The sequence below is a fragment of the Fundulus heteroclitus genome, chromosome 6 (assembly GCF_011125445.2).
Source record: "Fundulus heteroclitus isolate FHET01 chromosome 6, MU-UCD_Fhet_4.1, whole genome shotgun sequence".
NCBI lineage: Eukaryota > Metazoa > Chordata > Actinopteri > Cyprinodontiformes > Fundulidae > Fundulus > Fundulus heteroclitus.
The window spans coordinates 6437817-6462098 of NC_046366.1; the positions used below are offsets into that span (position 1 = coordinate 6437817).

At 39.4% G+C, this 24282-nt stretch overlaps 1 protein-coding gene across 3 annotated transcripts in view; it reads right to left on the minus strand.

Moving 5' to 3' along the window:
- LOC105925275 (low-density lipoprotein receptor-related protein 8) overlaps positions 1-24282 on the minus strand; it is a 122579-nt gene that overhangs the window by 16370 nt on the left and 81927 nt on the right. For all 3 annotated transcript variants that reach the window (XM_012861035.3, XM_012861036.3, XM_012861034.3), the window contains exons 6-11: positions 21611-21733; positions 19407-19529; positions 12463-12582; positions 10543-10668; positions 5517-5688; positions 4053-4280 (exon numbers count right to left, since the gene is read on the minus strand). In XM_012861035.3, the coding sequence (XP_012716489.2) occupies positions 4053-4280; positions 5517-5688; positions 10543-10668; positions 12463-12582; positions 19407-19529; positions 21611-21733 (892 nt within the window). The remainder of the gene's footprint in view (positions 1-4052; positions 4281-5516; positions 5689-10542; positions 10669-12462; positions 12583-19406; positions 19530-21610; positions 21734-24282) is intronic.

Sequence of the window (24282 nt, forward strand, 5' to 3'; positions counted from 1 at the left end):
TATGCAAGAAGCTTTATTAGATTTTATGCTGGGAATATTTCATGTTCAATAGACACTGAAACGGGAAGGCAGAAGAGGAAAAAAAGAGGAGAAACAGATTAAACAAAATGCTAAAATGGAGAAAAGGAGAAAAAGAAAGGAGAGAAAAGTGAGAGAGCAATATAACATCCTCTGAGTCTGCTTCTACACCTGAAAAAGAGAGAGGTACAAACAACTAACACCTTGATACCATTACTCAAGAATATACAGTATTCTTCAATACGGAATGTATAAAGTGAAAGCTAAAGCAAATAATCAGGATTTTCTGTATAGAAATGAATCTGTAAGCACCTGAATCCAAGCAGCTGTAGGTGTTATTGAGAGTGCGCTTGTGTATGTAGGGATTTTCCATAAGAAAAATGCTCAGTAGTGGATGTGAGGAGCCAAAGACCACCCCCCCAGAGCTTTGACGCAGACACCAGGGGAACCAGAACTCCAAATGCCCGAAGGGGCACCCAGAGCAAAGGTGCCCAAGAGGGGCCAACACAGGGAAAGCTGCACACCGAGGGAAGAGCAGAGATGAAACCCTCCAATAGCCATAATGCCAAATCCCCTTGGGAACTGCGAGGGGCGCCACAACCTGACCTACCTGGTCCAAACTCCGGTCCTAACCCCCCACCCTAATCCCAGCCCAGACAACCCACGGGCCACCCAGAGATGGGGCCAGAATGAACCGAACGGGCCAACCAACCAGAGCCCAACCACAAACCCTGAGGTTCTACTTCTCCCACATCCTGCCGTCCATACCTAAGCCCCCCACCACCACCACCATGTTCCAGCGGAGAGCAAAAGTGCCAGCCCCAGTTGACTCCCGGGACCCAACGCCCACCCCCAGCTAAGACTCCAACCAGGTGGTCCACTCCCCTTCTAGGCCCCAGACTCTGCATGGCAATCAGAGAACAGGGGTGTGAAAAAGACCCCAAGTCAATCTCGTAAACAAATCTCACACCACATACGACGATAGACACCCAGGCAGGGTTCATGCCACCCACCCTCCCTTCCCATCCCCCCCACTAGCATAATGCACCCCCTGAAGGGGAGAGCATCTACCATGAGATGTTAATGTCGATACCACCACCCTCACAAGGCCTGCCAGCGTAACTGAGGCCCTGGGCAGAAACCCGGGAATATACCGGCCCAAGCCCCCAGCAACATATTCCACAGAACCCAAGCCCCCTGAGGCCCCCACCAGGACACCCGCCCAAGGACGACACACCCGAGGAACCCAGAACCCACCCCAGACCCACACAAGAGCAGCACAGCTATCAGGCCAGTAACCCACGTCTGCCGGCGCAAAACCGCTGGATGGCGCTTGCAAAGAAAAACAGATTTAAATGATACAACAGGGTCCATGTAACATTTAGCCACTAGGGGCTAAAAAGAACATGCTAAAAGCCACTAAGGTTTAGTGCCCCTGAAGGCCTCTGGTCTTAAAATAAAACAGTTTTCCTCCATGTTTTGGAATCTGATAGCAGACCACTTTGGACCAGCAGATTGAGAAGTCACGGAGTTGCATGTAAAGGCAAGGCCACATTCACCTCTCTAGATTAAATACTACATCAAAGAAACAAAATATGTCTGATCCGGTTAGTGTCATATAGATTTTATCACTTTACTATGTTGTGTAGTCTGGTAGATTTGTATTTGGCTCCTACAAAACTGCAAAATACACATATTCCAGTCTAATAATAACGATGCAAAAAAGAGAATGGGTCTTGCACCCTGGTTCCTCTTTCATCAAACACTAACAAGCAATTTATTTTGCAAGATCCAATCTTGTTTATTCTCTGGAGCGATCCCTGTGTCGCTCTTTCTTTTTTTGCTGTATATTGACCCGAAAAATAATTCAATACATCTAAATTAAGCTAATATTAAGGTCAAAACTTCCAAGGTGTTGCTTTAAAAACTGGAAGAATTAAAAAAACAAATCCCTGCCCTGTTTTTTCATACAACCGAAACATGATTAGTTTTAGAATCTCAGCATAGTTTGTATTATGCTAGAGAAGCAATAACATGTCCAATTGTTGAAAATTATTCTTAGGTGATTAATAAAATCAAACAATTAATTCTAGATATGTCCTTTCCTGAATTTCTGTGCACCTTCCTCATGAAAGCCTTTCTGTTGTTCCATCAGTTTTTCTTTCTTTTTTTTCACCAAGCATACAGCCTGATCCGTGAGGCTGTGTGAAAGTGCTTCAGCATATAACTTTTCAGACAGCTTCTCAGACAAGTGAAATAATGTCAACAGTAAAAAAAATGACTCAGGTTACGTAACACATCTTTAACTCTGGGAGAGAGGTTGGTGGAAACACATTTAGTTTGTTTACGTCAGGGCGCTCAACTAAAATCCAAATCTGAGTTCACAATCACGATCATCTTTAATAATTTAGAGTGATGAATAAAGTACAGCATAATTGTAGTCTTGTCCCTATAAACTCAGTGTGACACCATATTATGCTGATGAATGGTAAATTGTTATGTAAATTCACAGTAATTAGCATAGCTTTTAAAATGAGAAGGTCAAACAAAGGTTGTGCTGAAGAAATTATCACAATAGTTTTTACCAAAGATGATTAATGATAATTAAAATTATTTCTATTTTTTTTTTTATCTCTAATCAGCTTCAGTAATGATTTACCGCCTGGTTGGGTAAAAGTACAGTGCCAGGGAAAAGCTTCCATCCACTCATCAAGAGCATAAATAATTTGAACTGTTCTTTTTGATTGTTGACTGCTTGGCCAAAAAACAACAACTTCAATGACATTCAGAAACAGCAGCTGGTTGAACAGGTTTATATTTATTGCAGATTTTGTTTAACTCACACAGGGTCAAAATTATTTATGCAGGCTCAAATCTATTATTCAGTCTAAAGTCATTTAGAGCGTTGCAGAGTAACTACATGCTTCTTGTAGCCAGCTACAAGCTTCTGAAACAATTCTTCCTGGATGTTTGACCACTGTATATTATAAAAAAGGCTAATTAAAAATTTAATTAGCCGTTTTCAGGCAGTAAACCCAGAAGGGCTACATGGTGGATCAGTTAGTAGCACTGTTGCCTTGCAGCAATGTCATGGGTTTATATCTCACCCAGGTATCTTTCTACATGGAACTTGGATGTTTTTGTTATGCATCTGTGGGTGACAACCAAGACAGAACCCCTTGCAGCAAAACTAACAGAAAGTTTTAATCTACCCCTATGGACAAGCCAAATGACTTCTATAAGTGTATAAATGAAAGGAGGCGAGATTGAAAGAATCACAGTGAAGCTTTTATACCTGAGAACAATGTCCTACCTGTCATGCATTACGGTGGTAGCATTATGCTGCAAGTCTGTTTCAATGACAGTGGTACTGGAGCATTGAGCTAAGTGGGTAGAATAATAAAAATAGAGTAGTATTTCAAAATTCTTCAGCTTGCTAACACAACTTCGACTTCGTGGCTAAACCTTAGACATACTTGGATATTTCCACAGCACAAAATCCCCAAAACACATTAAAACCAATTTTGGAATGGATAAAATAGGCTAATCATAAGCTTTTGAAATGGTCTCCATTTCAACCCTATAAAAAATATCTGATAGTTATGGTTAAAAGATGATTCCATTCCAGAAAACCGACCAAATTACTTAAACTGTGCTCTTTCTCACAAAAAGTAGAGGGCAAACACCCTGCCATGTTTAGGCCAAAAGCTTGAGTACAAAATGTGTGTATTCTCTCTAAAACACACCAAAAGGCATTTAACCAAAAGTGGGTGGGGTTGTATGTACATATTTGAGCCTGTATGGATAGTTTTGACCGTGTATAAAATAAATCCTGCTTTGTTTTTAAACTTGTTCACCTAATACCTATCTGTGAAATTTGTTGAAGTTGATACATTTTAGAATCATTTCACCCTGGAAAGAGAAAAATTCAAATATATCAGTAAAAGTCCAAAATTAATATGACATTCATGTCCAAGATGAGAGCATGAAAACTGCACTGTAAATGGTGCTGGGGGCCCCGTCAGTATAATTACCCACGGTGGGGATCCAGAGCTATGGCCCGGGGCTCGCTCAGGTCAGAGCTGATGAGGACACGCCTCTTGGTGCCGTCCACCGAGGACACAGAGATAGATTTGTCTCCTGAGTCGGTCCAGTACAGGTTGTGCTGGAGCCAGTCCAGAGCCAGGCCCACAGGAGCCTGAAGAGATGAATCCACCAGTGGCACCTGCTGGGATGGGTCGCTGGCCTCGTGGATGAAGGCGCTGCAGGGAATGAAAGGGGCAGAAACAGGGGAAGGGAGAACAAAGGACAAGGAGGGAGATTGTTGCTGTTTTGGCACATTGGTTTGATCATTTATTCAAAAACAAATATGAATATACAGCATAAAAGCTCACCACATAATCACAGTAACATATATAGAATATATCAACCCCTGAAATCTCCACTGTGCAGTAAAGTCAATGAACAGCACAGAATGAGGTTACTTTGGAAGTCATAGCCTTGGGTCTGCACAGCACCGGTTCATGCAGGGGTTATTGCTCTTCTTAGGTAAATCACTTATCAAATAGACAAGGCTTCACTTGAGGCTTGCCCTAGTACCTAATCATTTGGACCCAGCAGGGGTGTGAGGTAAGGGCAAAGCAGCTGTGCACCTTAGCCAGAATTTTAATTTTAGTTTCTCCAGAGAGGTGGCTCTTTTAATGTCTATATTATAAAAAGAACACAGTGATCCAATTAGAATGCTCTGGGGGGATGAAATATAGTTTGGATACCAAAAAGGAGACATGAGTAGATTCTCATTACAATCAAATACGGCTAAATCTTATGAGAAAGCATCAACGATTAAATTACCTAATAGCTTCCTGTTGAATGGTTCAGGTGTGTCTCTGCGTCTCAAAGGCTTTGTTGCAGCAAATTCTTAATTCAGGTAATATCAAAACTAAAACAACAAAGCGTTTTGAGTTATGTAATCTATAACCCAGTCTTTTTAGTTTGCAAAACACATCAAGAGGATAAGTAACTGTAAATAATACATTATTTTTCAATTTAATTGAATTGAACAGCCAAGTGTTGCTAAACATATGCTTAGCCAAGATACCTGTTGTAGTTGTTACGGTTAGCGTGACCCGATAGTGCTCCGGTACAGTGCATTTACCTTTTAATAAAATCTTAAATCCCTTCTGGTCACAGCTGGTGTTTATATGCATCTCTAAAGCAGATTCGCTCTCATCTTCTAAGAGGTAGGTCTCATTATTTCATTCAGAAACGTTTCCATCCCAATGTTCCAAAAAATGCTGCAACCACTAGAAAAACCACTGGCAGCAGGCGCATATTTAAATTCTTATAAGGTACACAAAGCCACATTTTGAGAGTAACAGTTTATGTATAATACATTTCAAAAGAGTTATTCAAGTTTTAACATTTTAATTGACCGAGTTTCTTTATTTGGTGATGTTCTCCATTGGTTAAACTGTCCTAGACCTCTAATCTATCTTTACCTGTAGATTTTCCTGTGGAATCGGTCACACCAGAAGACCCGGTTGTTAGCCACATCCAGGTCTAGAGCCACGGCGTTCTTCTGTGTAGACACAACCTGGCTGTACTCCCTCTTCACCAGGTCGATGCGTCGGATCTCATGGCGGTTAGTGAACAGTAAATATGGGCTTTTCCCTGCACAAAAAGAAAAAAAGGCAACTGATTATTTGGAAGGGGAAGCAACCATGAATTCGGTGTAAAACTGCAGACGAGCATGTCACAGAGCAAAACCTTTAAGACTAATGCAAAGCTGAACACACTTTGACAGTTTAGTAGAAAGTAGAGAAAAGACTCTGGACCGTTTCCCTGATTAGGAATCAGATCTCGTTTTGGTGCTCCACAAATAATTATCCGTGAACACGGTGCCAATAATATAATTCAAACTAGCCAGCATGTAAAGAGTATAAAAGCAAATTAACCTTTTTGCAGAAGATCAATTTACTATTGCATCCTAAAAAAATGGATTGAAAACAAAATGTAATTGCTCTTGAGCCAATACATGCAAGACTTGTGAACCATGATGTTCCTTGTCAAGATGATTTAGACATTAGGCATTAGCTAAAGCACTCAGGCTTCCCCTTCGAATCACATTTACGGAATATTGAGCTCCACGTTTCCTAGCACACAAGTCAATATTCTAAATACCATGTTTTATACAAAGGTAAATAAGAAGGCTGATTTAAATCAGGAAGGCTGATTTACTGCTGAAAAACCTCCCTGGACAAATAAGGGACAATAATCCTTCATTTAAATGGCTAATCTGCAGGAGAATCAATGAATGGCTCTGTGTGTGTCGTTAGGTTACATGCTCCAGGACACCTCCTCTTTGCAAATACAGATCAGAGGCACCTCTGAGTCTGACTGCACCTTTTAAACAGCACGTTTCCAACTGTTACACAGGCAATAGACAAAGAAAGAACAACACCTGAAAAGTGACTTTATCTTCAGGAACTGCAAAAAAGTTATTTAAATTCCAAACAGCTCTTCTTTCACGGTATTTTATCTTATTGTCATTCGTAGAGAAATCAGCTGATGACCAGCCATGATTGGGCAATTTTAAGCTTGATCAGTCAGTTGTAAACAGAAAAAATGCCCTCATCTGTTTTCCAATTAGTTAATGCATCATAGCCAAGCAGGCTGGTCCCCTTTCAGCAACAATGTTTGTTGTGGGGAAAGTAGTAACTGAAGGAAGAGAACTCAATTAGCTATCATTGGTACCATGGGTGTGCCTGAAAAGGAAGTCAGAAAAAACTCAGACGGTGGAAGAAGCTTCTGGAAGGGAGAGCATGTTATATCTGCTGAGCCAGCAGTCATTCAGACTCCTGCTTTTAAACAGGCATTTAGATTCTGCAAATAACTGGAAACTAAATGTATAACAGCACCAAATAGTTCAATTCTGTCTGTCACAGAACAAGCTGGGTTGGAAAATGGTTGCAGTGTTTTGAAAATCTCAGTTACAGTAAGATTTTAATAACTCGATGGGGAAAACACACAGAGGAACCGCTGTTGGTTCTGATACCAGTAGGCAACAATCCTTCACTACAAAAACATTGCTTAAGGTTTCTGTAAAGCTGCAGTAAATTAATGGAAAATTGAACATCAATTTGAGCTTTATTTTTCATAAAACGTTAGAATTGACAGCTATTAATTATTTTAAAGGGTTCTTGTAGAACCAAATATCTTATGATACACTGCATTCTAGGCATTGAGTTGTACAAAAGGAAAAGCTATATAATGTGTTTTAAAAGAGAGTGAAGGATATACGCTTTAACTCTATTCTGATTTTATTTACAGATATATAGATGTTTTTATTTATATACATATAGATTTATATAGATTAGATCTATCTAATAACTAGGATTTTGTTATATGTGTACATTTTAACACAAAGGAAGACAGCTCTCTAACTGGCTTCTTTTTGATAAATTATTTGGTTTTACTTCATTATATATATATTTTAATCTTAAGACAGAAACCTATGTAGAAAGTAAACAAATACTTTATTGCTATTTATCTTTCTAAAAGAGACATCAGTATCGGCTAAAATCAGTATTGACAGGTCAGAGCTTTACAAAATCTGCAATCTGGAATAGGCCTCAAAATATTTGATTGGTACATTTGTTATTCCCCACAACCAGTTGAACCAACCAGTGAAAAGCTGTGACAACTGCTAAATAAAAACACCATTAATGTGATGGTGTTTGTATGCCCACATGGGCTAATTAGCATCAACAGCTTCACCCATTAATCAAATAATTTTGTATAAATTACTTTAGTAAAATGTGTGCCGCCATGGCAATCCATCAATTTATTTTACAGGAGAATAAATACCACCCTGCACGTGTTGCCACACAAATAGTCAACAGTACTGTGTGGACAAATGACAAGGACGAAATATGAAACAAAACTGTAAAATGTCTTCCCTTTTACAGACTGGTGGTTTTGCTTGTTGTTATCACACACTGCCATCAATGCTGAGCACCAGCATCTAAGTGTACGCTCCTTTTATGTTCAAACCTATTGTTGAGCTCTCTGATTTCCATAATTCAATCAATCAGTGGTACAATACAACAATGTAGCTTTAATTCACGTTATTTCCTCTTCACTTAATTGTGATCTGTAAAAGCCAAGAAGACAGCAGGCGGTAGTATAGTGTCCATGTAGGGTTTTATCTGCAGTGAGGAGCTGGTAACCTCTTTTGTCTGGGTCCATGTCCCTTTAACGGAGTATATGACTTCAGCAGCAGCGGCTTCTAGTCTCCGGAGGCTGATTTGAAAGTTTCTCATTAATAGTTTACAGTCCTCAGTTCTCCTTTGGACAGTTTGTGTCACAACCTCAGTGTAACGTTGTGGTCTAACACTTTGTCTCTTTCTGCTCTTCTTCCTCTCCCAGCCCAAATCAGAATGATGAAAGTGTGGCGTGGGACCAAGTGTTCTAAAAAACTGGTCATTATATTGTCATCTCTAAAGTCTCTAAAGGGGAAATTGCAGCCATGCTGGTGTCATGAGCTGTCAGTGCTGAGCTGGATTTGTTTTATTGTCTCAACAACACCCCAAGCATCTGCAGCTGCATTCACTGCCACCCCGCCTCTAACACTCCATCTCACACTCTGAAAGAAACAAGACTCTTAGAACTACAGACAGTGCCCTGCAAATAAATCCATAGCCTATGATTTTTTTTTTTTTAAGTTTTTATGTTACAACCACAAATATCTATGTTTTTTAAGGTGGGAGACGAACGCAAACCAGTGCATAGTTTTGAAGTGGAAGGAAAATGATACTTGGTTTAAAAAATGTTGGCAAATGAAAGAAATCTGAGAACTGCACAGTGCATTTGTATTTAGTCCCCTGAGTCAATATTTTCCAAAACCAGCTTTAAATGCAAATACAGCTGCAAGTCTTTAAGGGTAAAATGTGTCTTTAGAGTTTGACATAGTTCCCTTTCCTTCTACTGCAGACTATCTTTGGCAATACAAATTTTGAATGAATAAAGAATAACAAGTTTTAGCCAAGATTGACTGATGCAATATCTCAGCTTTTTTACAATAGATCTACACGTTGATATTATCACTATAATATCATAATGAAGAAAATAATAAAATTCATTTATAATAACAAATCAAGTGAACAGATATTTACATACTTTTTTGCAGATCTTATAATTTTTTATTTAGACTCCTTTCAGACCAGCCAGGTTATGCTTGGTCTAAACCTAGACCAACTGAACAGGTCCAAATCCCAGCCAGAACTAGATTTGTTATTGACTCATTTCTTAACAAGGTTTATGTGCACTTTCTATATTGAAATCAGGTCTAAGTCTCAATGGGATGTTGACCCAAAATGCATTTATGGGTACCAGACTAAAGTGGGCTAAGTACAAATTGCACAGCATACTTTTCAGATTTCTATTTGTAAAAGGTAAAATAAAAAAAAAGATGAATTTGTATTATGCTTCATAGTTATCCACCACTTTTCCTTGCTCTACCATATAAATGCAATTCATATTGAAATTTCTAGCCGTAACAAGACCCCGTGTGAAAAAGTTCATGGGCTATCAATCTTTTACATAAAGCCCTGTAATATTTATATAAGGAATATTGAAATGCACAGACATAACATAAAGGCAGCATTTAAAATAGCTGAACTTTAATTAAGCAAAATAAAGTACCTGCAAATGAATGTGATTAATCTGAGTCGCTGTTTTCAGTCTATTAATACATTCTAATTTGGAGGGGAAATGAGGTGTAAACAGAGAACACAAAGGCCTTTATGCACAACGACCTTCTTCATAGCCTCCAGTCAATGCTGAAGCCAATGAATATGAAGTTGCCTTGAACCAGCTCACTTCGTTCCCTGCTTGTCACCTAACATTTATCAGCAGCCAAAAACTAAATTGACTATATTGATGTAATTTCCCTCCACCAAGATCGGCCAGGTACCCCCGCAGAGTTGATATGCCTATTTATAAATGTTCAGCATGGCTAAACACATCAGTGTGTCACTCAGGAAACTAAAGTGAAGAGAGCCAGTGGATGGATTTGGCCAAGGAAAAAACAAGGCTGGCTGCTCTGATGACGCTCATCATTTATGTTTTTTTTTTTTTTTTACAGTTCTGTTAGGTACACAAACAGCTGCAAAATGGTGATAAGGCTGTAATTGCAGAAAGATGTTTATGATTATATGAAGCAGGGGGTTTGACGCTGTGGTACAAAGGAGTGATTGGGTCCACTAATGAGCCAGTGCAACAGTTCAGAGATTGTCTCGTTATCAGCAATACAGCAGAATTTCTTGTTTATAAAAGGAAACACAAACACAAAACTAGTTAAACTGCATCTATAGATGTTATTAACTAATAGCATCAACTCAGCTAAACATTATATTTGCTCCATCGCACACATTTGTTAATAGTTCCTTCACTGCGTTTTACCACATTTAATCCTCAGTTTCTAATTGTCTTAAATGTCCTTCACTGTTGGTCATCATAACTCACCTTCAGCCTTGCATGTCTTGGTGACCAGGTCCATCTCATATCCTTCATAGCACTCACACTTAAAATCTCCCTTATAGTTGATACAGATCTGGCTACAAGCGTCAGGGTTCTCACACTCGTTGATGTCTGCGAGGAAGACAAGAAAGAGATGTGATCAGTCCCAAAGCTGAACATCAGAGCTGCACCGAAATGGACAATTATCCCTGTGACACGGAAAATCGTTGAAACAAGATGCTTATTATTGATATTACCAGCGGAGAAACACGGATGATATAAGGAGCTTAAGGAAAGAGCTTAACAGGGAGGCATGTTTCATGTATGTCATTCTCTCCTCACCTTCCTTTTCAGACACCTTTTTCTTAGGGTTGTGATGGGTGTGATTGTTGTGTTAGAATAGGGGGAAAGGGTGTGAAGGTCATGTTATGTGTATGTGACAGTGTGAGAGCAGTGCAAGTGCACCCGTTTCCCTGTGGGAATGAAGAGCAATGCAGATGGACGGACAGCTAGAGAGAAGCAAACACGTTTAAACTGGTATTGCCAGCAGTCAGCTGGCTACTCCTTCCTGTGCCTTTTAAAAGTTTTTGCTAAGCTACAGCCAAAAGATGTATTGTTTCTTATTGGGATTTTATGTCGTAGACCTGGAGGCAATGGCGACAAGAAAACGGCTGTGCCCCCGCTTATGCCCCCTTCCCTCCGAGCCCAGCACCGTTACAGATTATTATAGATTCACATTTTGTGGTTGGTTGTTTATTTGATCCAAAGTCAGATCAAATCGCAGTTTTCATGCCTGCTGTATGTGCTCTCATGTCTATCAAACTGGCCCTGGATCTGTGCCACATGTTTTGTAGAAAAAAAGCATTCCCATGGATCTGCGGGGAGATAGGGCTGCACAATATATCTCAAAAGTCACCGCAATATCACGGATCGCAATGTGCATCTAGCAAAGAACCACCTGGAGTGCAATAAATGTTAATAAAGTGCAATAAATGTTAGCTAATTATTTAAGCACCCGGTTACATGATGGAGGTTAAATGATAACCTGCATTCAGGTTCTCTGTGCCCATAATGTGTTTGGTGACATTTGTTGTTTATTGCAATATAAGAAGCTTAAAGAGGTGGTAAAGTTGATAAGAAACTACAGATAGATTGTTCTATTGCCAAAACATCACAAATTGGACAAAGGCAACCTTTTCATTAAAACCTTGCGTTTGATATAAAAATTATGATGAATGCTTGTTTTTTTAGTAGCTGGGTATCTGAGGTCTACATTTGCTATGATCCTAAAGCAGAAAGTCATTAACACTTTAATTTATCTGAAGCTATATTGTTACCGCAACATTTACAAATATAATCGCATATCACAACTTTTGCTGATATTGTGCAGCTCTATAAATAAATAATTTTTTTAAAGAAGATTATTTAATCAGTATTAACAATTTAATTGCAAAAAAGAGCGTTTAATTTTGTTGTAGCATCTCCAGATTTATTAAAATGTTCACATATATAAATAGCAATTCTGGCCATTTTATTTATTTTTTTTAATGTGTGGCTCTTTTGGCTTTATATCCATTTCCTTGGAAAGCAAACAGAAGGTAGGCTGTACCTGTGGCTTGAGGCGTGTCCGTCAGATGACCGTCAAGATACCATTTATTAAAATCAAAGCGATGAAGTGCCTGCCTGATCTAGAGCAGAGGAACGGCTTGAGGCTGCAGATTTTCCTCCCTCTGCCTGAAGCGCCCCATGCATTTTACTGGAGCATATCAGTAAAATCTAAGAAGTTTTGTAATTCTTACAATTTTTCTGTTCATCTGTCACACACATCCCAAAACAATACTGTGTATTCAATCAGTTATGACAAAATGGAGTAAAGTATTACGGGTATTCTTTTTGTTGAGCTGTGTGCTTAAAATCTAATTTTACCTCCACAAGTCTTCTTGTCCAGCAGCTGGTAGCCAGAGGGACACTGGCACTCAAAGCCGATTGGTCTGTCCATGCAGACATGGGAGCAGCCGCCGTTATTGATCATACACTCGTTCAACCCTGTGAGACAAACAAGGGGAAGATGGTGTTCTAATGCAAAGAATTACAGAAGAGGCAGGCACAACGTGATCAACTTGCAGGTCAAGTTCTTCAGAAATGAACCCTTTCTGCTCTGCTCTAACCCCGCTGTAAGATCTGCACAGAGGTTGGAAAAAAAACTCATTCATCTTGGCTTTTGTACTTTCATATCCTCTTCTAAAGCTTATCAGATGTTCTCAAAAGTAGAGGCAGCCTCAAAGAGACACTACAGCACACAAGGGGAGCTGTTTAATTGAAAATCCTCCCATCTGCTGGGATATGAAATGTGTGTGTAGAGTGCTTCAGTGCTGTGAACTGAGAATCTAAAAAGCCCCATAAGAATCTGTCACAGAAGTAAAGGGGGGCAGTTAAATTAAACAGGTACCCTGTTTAATCTTGGCACAGTGATCCTAAAAATGACAAAAACTCAAATATGGCATACACAACCCATGACACATTTCTTTTTAAAGTAGAACACTTTCCACGACTTTCTGTGTTTAACCCCGTTTCTCTCCTAGACAGATTTTGCTGCGACTAACTGTATGTGCTCTCTTTCATCTTGTAGACTTTAAACCTGCCTCAGCGCTGATCTGTTTAGCTGTGTTTCTCTTCTAGATGAAGCCACTAGAGGAACTACTACTTACATTTTTTATTACACAGGAAGTACTGCTGGATCATTTCATCTTTTTCTTTTTTGTGCGCATTTGCTTTGTCTTCTCAACCCCCCAGTCGGATCTGGCAGATGGGTGTTCATACTAAGCCTAGCTCTGCGGGAGCTTTCCTCCTGTTCAAGGGGAATTTTTCTTCCCACTGTCGCTACATGCATGCCCGGTATGAAGGATTGATGCAAAGTCACCGACACAATGTCCAATGTGTCTACATGCTCTTCCAGGAAAAGAAAATACTGCGATTCAATGACTCAATGCAATCTGCTGGCCTTCGTTGGATAGAAAACGTTTCACCAATTTGAATAACAAACTGAACTTGACTGTTATTCATTAACTAGGATCAAATCAAAACATGTATGTGACTTTGAAGCTATATGATCGGACTGAAAGCTCATTGAGACAATATTTGTTGTGAATTGGTACAAAAAATACAAAGAAACTGAATTAAACTTAAAGCAGCTGATGGCACAAAAACTGCTCACAACAAAGAAAACAATTATTTTGATGTGCATGAGCAACATTGATCATTTTTTCACTGACACATTTAGGAAACTTTTTTGTGTGCACATGATTTATCCAACTCTTCTATACACGTTAACTTTTGTTTAAATGAGCAACATCAAGATAGCAGACAGGGTAAAAGTGGAAAACATTGAAGGATTTCTTTCAGACGGCTGAATTGCTTTTCAACGTCTAAAAGCAAAACTGCACAATGAACAGCTGGAAAGGGGTGATAAAAGAAAAATGGATTAAGCTGCAAGAGAATCCGCGCTCCCCAATCATATTTAATTCTGTCAGAAATGTGCTACCCAATCTAGAGTTACACATTTGTCAATAACTAGAGAGCTTCTTATCAGCCCTTGAAAGCTAAACTTGTGTGTGTCTGTGTGTGTGTGTGTGTGTGCGCGCGTGTGTGTGTGTGTGAGAGAGAGGGAGAGAGAGTACGAGAGAGAGGGAGAGAGAGACAGACAGAGAGAGTTATTAGTCAGTTCGGCCAAAGCAAAGCTCTGCATCAGCTTACTCCACAGCAGAATGTAGCTGCATTAGACGAACACTTCAGCAGTAAACAGAACAAACCTTTTTACCTCTAATGGGTGTGCTCTCTGAATATTTTTTGTAAAAGCCCCATCTAAAGTTAAAATCTATAAGGTTCAGAGAAAAAAAACTGTATCAGTGTATCACTGTAGTTATTATGGCAATTCTAAAAATGCATCACGTTCTTATGAATATTTACGCGTTTACGCAGGAAAGGGTGGGATTCCCGTTTTTCTATGAAGCACGGCTGTGTTTTTAATATCTTTATGTGGATAAATACATTCAATGGTTATGCTAACCAGGTGGTTTGCTCTGTGAATATTAAATGAAAAGGTCTCTGGTTAAGGTCTTTGGGTATGCATGCCTTTTCTGTGTGATGTTTGCTCATTCTCTCATTATTTGGTTTCGTCAGAGAAAATACTGCTCTAAAAAACCACTCTGCCAGTGATGGTGGGCTAAATTTGTATCATTATCGAACTGGGGTCAGGGTCTGCACCAAATCATTCAAAGGGCTGCAAATGGTCCCCAGGCCATACTTTGGACAGGCTGTTGTATTCCATTTATGAAAGCATCAAATGGGGCAATATAGGACCGCCTAAAAAACAGACAAGCATAAAAAGCTAAACATAAGGTCTTGTCAGAAGTTTACATAATGTTGGGTTCACAAGAGAAGATGAGATTTTAGCAGAGTCTGGTCTTGCCATTTCCTTTTCTCCTATCATACAGGGCATCTTTCTATGCAGAAATGCAGAGTGATTGGGTATAAAAGGAAATGGCATCAGGAGCACCGTGGGGAGACGTTGATGGTCTCAGGCCAGTTGGGAACTTTGACACCTTGGTTGAGTCTTGCTGAATATTGAGACAAGATACACGACAGGCTTCCACCATGGTTTGTTATATCAGAAGGATCAGTCTACTGAACGAGAACAGGGTTCAAAAGGGATTTCTTGGCACAACTCTTTAAAGTCTCAGCCACCGACAAGACCTTCCTGGTATGGATTGTTTAATAAAGAGTAATAGGTGAATACTTTTGGATGTGTCATAGGTTTTTGTGGCCCTTACGTGGAAGTGCACATTTGCCAGGTTATTTTTTCTAGTGTCTCTTCAATGATCCTTAGACACTGACCTGCGATTACAGCTAGAATAGATATTGTAGCCTGTGCCAGCTTGAACAGGACGAATTAGAAGTAGAAAATTAAAAGAAGTAATTTTTCCATGACAGATGTATTTTTAATGCCCCCTTGGAACAACAGAAGCAGGGAAATAATGCCCCGATTTCCAATCATCAAAGGAGTAAATTAATGATAATAGGAATTTGCCAGCTGCCAGTGGCAGCATCGAGTAGGTGTGGATTTTCTGATAATTATACAGCCACTGTTAGCTTTGCTTTGGGTCTTTAGTCTCCATTCTGTATAACTGGTAAAAGCATCACATCGCCTCATTGGCTATGAGGTCTACCATGTAATTGCAGTGTCTGGTTCTCAACAGATAGCGGGTGGAGTACTATTGATCTTTTGAGATTGGTTTAGAGTTAAGCAAAACAGAGAAGGTGCAGGCTGGAAAAATCAAAACAATGATCTGATAGTAGATGAAATCCTTTGTAGAGCTGACACAGTTTTACTGGACTTGCTGAATTTGCTAAAAGCTAAATAGAGACTGCAGGGACCACAGAACACGCCTTCTTAATGCAGAAATTAAGGAGGATGAGTTACAGGTAACTCTAGTTGACAATGTTGAACTGTCTACTAATTGAAAGTAAATTTTCTCATGTAATTTTGCCCTCTGCTTTGCGTTAATGCCAGCAGACTGAACTGCTGTCACCATTAAATTGCCTCCTATAAATCAGCTGAATGAGTGGCGGCAACCTACCACTCTCAGTAACGCCATCTATCTCCCTACTGTCAGCTCAAAATGGACGTCAGATAAAAGAAAAGACTAAGATGTAGCAGCATGTGAGCTTTCACTCAATCCTGCGTGTTCAGGAGGGGCATGCTGGTTAAGACTGAAGCCCCTAGAGTATTGGTGTGTGAAAACAGAAACTGCTCTTTCCTCACTGCGTCCAAGAAGATTTAGAGGGCAGATCCATTTTCCCCACATGAGAAAACATCACATCTCTTTTTCCCTCTTTCTAAATCTATCTTGTCTTTTTGCCAATGTGGAATCTTAGTATGTTAATCCTGTTAACATACATTCCTCCCAAGTGAAATAAATTAATGGTGTTCAGTAAAAAGCCAGGGCAGTGGTGATATGTCAATAATTTCAATGAGACAGTAAAGCATTTGCCTGAGCACTCTGAGAAATGCATTGTCTTTATTTTCTTTATTAAGCGACCAGGAAGCCAAACGTCCTTGCAGAAGTTTGTTGCGTTGCAGCACGAAACAAATGATAATGCAGCCAAGACTGTGTGTGTGTTTTTTCTGTGCGCGATTCAGATGTGGAACATCTTACACGCAAATGGCTGAGTGAGCACAGACAGGAGCAAGGTGTTTGTGTGGACATGCTTTTAATGAGCTGAGAATGTGAAGCGATGAGGGAGAGGGGGAAGGGAATTACACTCTGGAATATCAGTCTTGGTTCTGTAATTTCATTTCCTGGCAGAGGTCAGTCTGCCTTGGTACCTGTCACATTTCCCGCACAGATTGAGATTCCTCCAAGGAAAGGTCCTCAATGAAGCTGGATGTCTGCTTCTTATTTTCTTTCTTTGAAATTCTCACCCTGAAATCTGAAACCTCCACATTTTGTCTCTGAATTTCCATTTTATTAATTTGCTTAAGTAATGAAGAATATAATTTTTGACCAAACTGAGCATGTGCTTTCAATTCTGAAGATGCATTTTTTCTGGACAATTTTGCAAAAGGAATTGTTCTGTATTAGCCCAATTGGTCTGAATAATAATGTAAATAAATACCCACTACTATTTAGAAACCATAAATACACTAACTGGTGACTTTGTGATGGACATCGAGCTAGTACTGGGATGAAAACCCTTTTGCCTTTTAAACTTCCTTATTTTGGCTTGAAATCTATTCCACAAAGTGTCTGAAACAGCTTTTAAGAGATTTTTGTTGGATGTGCACCACCTCACAAAGATGCTCTGTTGGATTGGGATCCAGTCACTGTGGAGGTCTTTGGAGTGAATACATCATACAGTGATGTATTCACTGTATGATGTGACATGGTGCATTATGGGGTCATAAATGGATAAAAATGGTCAACAGCCATACTTAAGTAGGCTACGGCATTTATACAGTGTTAAAATTGGTACCTAGGTGCCTAAACTGTGTAAAGAAAATATTTTCAAACCATTACACCACCATCACCAGCCTGAGACATTGATATAAGGTATGATGCTAAATCAATGCTTTCATGTACAGGTATTTACAGCTAATTCAGTGTCTAGATTCACCCCACCAGGATACAATTGCTGTCTAGCTTTGGTGAGCTTGTGTAACCCATAGCCTCAGTTTCCAGTCTTTATGTTACAATTCACACACTCTGTGTGGTATTCTGCTGCTGTAGCCCATCTCATTCAAAGTTTGATAATTTTCGGTCTAATCTGATCCTAAATTTCATACAAAATAGTCTAACTAAGATCACTGTGCTAGGTGCTCCAAGGTTATCTGTGTACAGTGGACAGCAAACTGCATCGAGACACTGATTTTGTAGTCATCACAACCGTAACCCTAACCCTAACCCTAACGGTCCGGATCTGGACCCACCTGCTGGCTAATCTGGACCCAACCTGATTTAAAACATTAATAAATTACTGCATGTTGTCTGGCGACAATGTCTAACTTCACTTGCGCCGCTTCTTCTGTTAATATGGTAAAGCCCTCTGGAGCGTCCGGCACCAGGATGCACATGATGCAAATTAGCCAATGAGCTGTGTCAGTCAGGGTTGCTGCTGCTAACATTTTTTAGACACAGCAGGCAAACCTGTGGCAAGCTGGGCAGTGGAAAAGAAGGAGAAGATGAAAAAAAAGAGCAAGGAAAGACTGGACAGCTGGAAAAAGCGCGGTGAACTGGTGAAATGACATGCTCAAAAATTAGGAAAGTAGACACAGAAAACAGGTCTTTTAAGGAAGAATGGACTGACGTGTACCTGTTCGTCTCGCCAGGTGGGAGCTAAAACCCGCCTGTTTCCTTTGTTCCAAGACAGTCGCTCTCATCAAAAGCAGCAACACTAAGCGGCACTACGTAATGAAGCACAGCTCATTTTCCCAAACATATCTGCTTGCTTCAGCCATACATACGGAGAAAATAGCCGATTTAAAGGCACAATATGATCGGTGCTGCAGAATTATGGTCCATACATTCACTCCGCAGCAATGTGCTAATGAGTGCTCTCCTTTTCGCCATTCAAGCTCAGGTTTAAAACCGTTGCAGGGCAGTCTAAAGCCCATTTCTATCATTAAGCCATAAAAAAAGAAAGGAAAAAGAAATGGTCGGTTCAGGTGTTTTATAAAAGATGTGAAAGTCAGGAAATTGTCTAGATACCAAACTGGAAAGTTGTTCTTTATTTCAAAAAGCACTTTAAATTTTAAAATGAAAAAAAAACATTCTATTTTTATGCTATTTTTTAATTAAAAAAGTCAATGTAGAAGATGGATGCATAAACACTTGTATTTTATTTCAGTGTTAAATGCTTTTTAAAGTAACAGATTATAATTAAAAATGTCTCCGGACCTTTGCTGGTTGTTGATTTTCTTTATTCGGACCCCGCTAATTTTTAATTACTGACCCCTGTTCTAGACGCTTAACTGCAATAAGAGGCTGCTGAGATTCTCTTTTCGTGTTAATAAGGAAATGAAAAGGTGCACCTAATAAAGTGACTGATTAGCCTGTATTAAAAGGAGTCATTTTATGAGGGTGCTCCATTGTTTCAATGTGTGTCACAGAAATGTTGACTAATTATATGTCAAACTGAGAAAAAAAAGTAACTGACATGATTCCCATGAATACAAAAATAACTGGATACAGATGGTAAAGTGTGGACTCTAGTGTGTCAGTATCAGTTAGAAAAACCTTTTATTTTCACCAATGATAGAAAAATCTATCTATAACCAGACCTGTATGTACTAAATACATATAACAACATCTTACCGCACTCCTTTTTAGGCTCGTCAGAGCGGTCCTTGCAGTCCTTGACAGAGTCACACACCTTGGAGCTGTCGATACACTCTCCATTTTTACACTGAAACTTCAGGGGTCCTTCACATTTTGTGGCTGCAACAAAAAGCCAAAGTTTAGAAACAGCCTGTGTAAACCACACATAACCATATGAATTTTTTTGTTTGATGACTGAAGTATAAGCCATATACTTAATGACATAAAATAAGTAAACATACAAAAAAAAGTCAAACTGAAGTTTGCAAAAAGGTGAAAATGTTAAAATTAAAAGTAAACTTTATCTTACGGTCTCATCTCTTGTTAATTGTATTTTCTAGGTCTGATTTTCCAGCCGTTTTATTACCAGACAGCTGATAAATTATCCATAAGAAGGTGAACCCAGGCGACTTGCATACCCAGAGCACTGTCTGAATCCAACCCATTCATGTTGGTTTATACTCTTCACACTGGTTACCTCTCTGTACAGCTGTTAGTATTATAAGCTTTAAACTGTCCATCAAAACATGAGCAACTCACAATAAACTGCACCACAGGAAATTCTGCCTTTTTTTTAAAATCAAGCTTCACACCTTTGATTCACAGATTCGAAATAAATCATTTGTTCCCACATTTAACACTACCTGCTGGGATACATTTAAACCAAACAACAGATGTTTTCTGCATTTGTCGAGGCAGCCTTTGTTTTAGATACTGAAGGAGGCAATGAAGAAAAGAGCAGCGGCACTGAGCTTTTAATGAGGGAGCTGAAAGCAACAGACTGAAAGTATCCACCTACTCATCAAGGTAGCACCGCGCGGTAAGCAGTATCATGGACCCGTCAGTGCAATTCTGGTTTTGATCAAGTTTTGCTGTGCTGTAAGCTCATGAGGTTCACCTGCTGCTCTTTTCACTCTCAGCTGCAGTAACACCTGAAGGAGCATGATGCTACCCCAGGTTACACTTGCATATCTTTAGCACCAGCTTTGTTTGTTTGCATATACAGTAAGCCTGACTGGCATGTGGTAATGTTAGATAAATTTGCTAATTGATAATTAATTTCCCCTGAGTCGAGCAGTAAAGAGGAATTTTATTTTCATCATTCAGATAGGGGCTGATAAAATAAGCCTTGTTCCATATCCAGCAGATACATATCCCAGATGAAAAATCCAATAACACAGTCAACAGTGTCACTTGATCATTACTGTAATCATTATTTGACTGATAATAAGGTCACATTGGGTGGATGAGATTTTTATTATCATTTCTGCAGCAATATCTGCTTAATTACATATTCTGAAATTTTCAACTTTAACAATTTTTATGCAAAAAAAAATTAAATCAAGGGATTGCTGCTACGAATGAATTTGCAATTACCATTAGTTATTTGCTCAGAGTTATTTAGCTCAAATGGAACAAAATAAATATTTATTTGAAATGATGCACACCGATAACATTAAGCCTACCTGCCTATTGGTGTGTTTGCGTGCCACAACAGACCTGAGTCATTGAGGTCCAAATCCAAATGTGCTACATGGCACCAAGATGTCAGCAGTTCATAATTTAACTCCTATAAGTTACAAGCTGCGGCCTCCTTTGATCATACTTATTTGTCTAGCACATTCTACGGATGTGATTTTTTCTGATATTTGAGGAACACCTCAAACTTGTGATCCTCAAATTATTTCTAAACCAGTTTTACTTTGTGGCAGGGTCCATTATACTAATAATAGAGGCTGCTTAGGTCAGAATAACATCCACATGGATGCCAGAATCCAGCTGTCCCAAGTAGATCAAACTGGATCCACAGACTTTCCTTTTTTCCATTGTGTATACTGTTTTTGTGTGTTTCCCAGGTAAGGGAAACCCACTCACACACAGAAACCTAACCATCGATGTGATGTAAAGAAAACTGTGATTTATTTACCAGGCCTCCTTTTTCATTTTGTTTTTAATGAACATCCACTGTTTTCTTACGGTTGTCACCATTGGTGCTGGAAAAAAGACTTATTTTCTTATTTGCTAAACTGAATGATGCACATATGTCCTAAACTACTGACAACTTTAATTAATGTATAATTAAACACAGAGGTGCTAACTTGATGTAGCAACAGATGCATAAGATTTCAGTACAGAAGAGAAGAACGTAGAGGCTTAGATAAAGTGAAGATGCTGAGGGGTGTGTAGCTTCTGAAACCAACCGTTGACGCAGCCAGACTCGTCACTGTGGTCAGGACAGTCATGGACCTTGTTACACTGCTTGGTACCGTGAATACACGATCCATCACCGCACTGAAACTCATCGGGCCGGCATGTCAGCAGGGCTGCAAGAGGGACACAAAAAAGAACAAACACATTTTAAAAAACTAAACAGAATTCACACTCCTCTGAAGATTACTGGATCATATCCAATTCCAAGACATTTTCTTAAATTTTACCCATTTCTTGCCATTTCTCTTTGCCTCTGAGATAGTGTTAATAACCTACTTTGAAAAGAAAATGGGCAAGAAACATGTATAAAATCATCAAAATTGAGTAATTACACACTTCAGCTATGTTAATTTCTTTTTGCGTTTGGTGCAGCCCAGAAAATGTCAACCTGCGGTGTGCGATTAATGAATTTCAATGTAGTGAGCCAAAGAGGGAGGCAGCATAAGGCCACACCAAAATTTCTTATTACCCCAAGATGAGAGCAGCTTTTTATCAACAGCAGAACTCCCCTCTGAACCCCATTAAAAAGTAATATATATGTCTTATGGGATGCAATTTAGTGTTATCATAAGATAAGATAAGGACAGGACAGGGCGAGTATAATGGAGACAGGCCAGCTGATGCCTCAACATGGATGTAGCAGATCATCCTCTCTGTGTTGTGCTGTGGTGATACGTCAATATCAGTGTAGTGATCTGTAAATAAATGATGCTCCCTTCAGATCCAAAAAAAGAAGAAGAAAATGAACAACGGGTGAAACATATTGATCAGCGGTGCTAATAGGAATTCAATTCTTTTGAGAACTGTGTACAAAATTCAATGTCTATGGGAAAAATATCCTTAAACAGACCCAAAAGTGAGTGAATATACCAGAAACAAATGTCTAATTTGAAACCAGAGCACATCCATCTCTTGTAAATGCTGCTTAGATAACACCACACACCATGACGGTTTGTCCTACATGTTCGCTGCACATCTTGATAATGAACGGAGGGACTATCTGAGTTTCACCCTTTGGCTTAGTGAGAGCGCTCAGCTCTGTGATCCTTGGCCAGCTAACAGGAAAAACTGTTTTATTACAGAGCTTCATCTTTCATCTACACAGTGTTATTCAACCGAAATATTGGAAAAGACAAGCATACACTAAACGTCCAGCTAAATGTTAAATACCAAGCACAACGGAAATGTTATGTAACATGACAAAGTTAGATGACTAAATTGGAAAGAAATCTGTTGGGACTTTCTTAAATTTTTCAGATCTCAGTATAACAAGTTTCAGCTTAGTTCATCCATTTCCAGTTTATTGCTCTATTAGACTCAAAGAGTCTTTATTGTCGCCGCGTGTTACCGTGGTAAAATTAGCCATAAGTGTATTTGTTAAAACCTAGAGTTTTTTTTACTGTTAACATACTTTTGGTAACACCTGAACCTGCTGGTGCATTGGTTGACATAATAAGTTAATGGTAGCCATTTTTGCTTTTATTCATGAGTGGGTATCTCAGTCAATAAAGTACTTGTTTTGGTTTGACCAGTATCTATATGAAAAAAAACATGTGACATTACACCCTCTGGTTAATCAAATCCATCTTCGTTTGCAGCGACATAAACAGCAGACGTATTTCACTGAGCAATGGGTTCTGCTGAGTCAAAGGGTCTGAGTGCAACAAGCTCTGGTGCCATTATGTGTACTGCAGAATCTCTCCTTCAGAAGCTGTGTGTATAAACGCTGCATGTGTTAGGACTGCAGCTCCTCAAACACTTTCAAAGAGAAGACTGCTCTGCGCTGACAAATTTATTTCCTGCAGTGTGGAAAAACCATGCTGCAGAGTTTGGACAGTTGCTGTTGTGTAAGTGGACTCTAACATATTACCATGTTACACTGAGCTTCGTAGACATAGAACAGGTTAGTGTGTTAATGTAAATAGAGGAAGTCCTAGTTAAAGCTAGATGTTTAAAGAGGCTTTAAATATTATTAAAATTGGATAATCATATCTACCGGCTCTTAAAGGTGTACACACCTCTTTGATGAACCATTTATCTTGTCCAAATCAAGTGAAAGACAAAGTTCATAACAGGAAAAATAAAATCAGTACCAAACCTCACTGCATTCATGTGCACACTCTTAAAGCTGCAATAGGGAGTATTGAGAAAACTGTGAACTTGCAAAACCGTAAACAAGCACGTTACAGGTTCCTCCCCCTTGCTCTCTGCTGTGCTACAGGCCTCCCTCTACAGCTCCGCCCCCACAGCGAAGCTAGCCCTGCTGCTCCAGTGTTTACCAGTCCTTGTTTTCTGAGCAGGAATTGGCAGTTTTGCTGTAAAGCAGGTTGTTCCTCCATCATTTCTTTTCAAAGCTGCAGCTCACCGGCAATCTAGGGTTTGAAAAACAGTAGAGCTGTGCAGGGCAGGGGTATGAGCAGCGTGCACACAAAAGTGACTGACACCATTAACAACAACAGAGCCAGACATTACTCTTGGCTCTGATTGGTTGTTTCTGACTGGGAGCGGTGTATTTCTGCAAATGGCAGTAGGACCACTGGGAGACACCGGAGGAGCTTTATTTTTTTTCACAGATTATCTGTCTCATATTTTATTGTCAGGACTTAGTGGCTGTTTTAAGAAATCTGTAATTTTATTTATTATTTTTTTACAAAAGTTACCT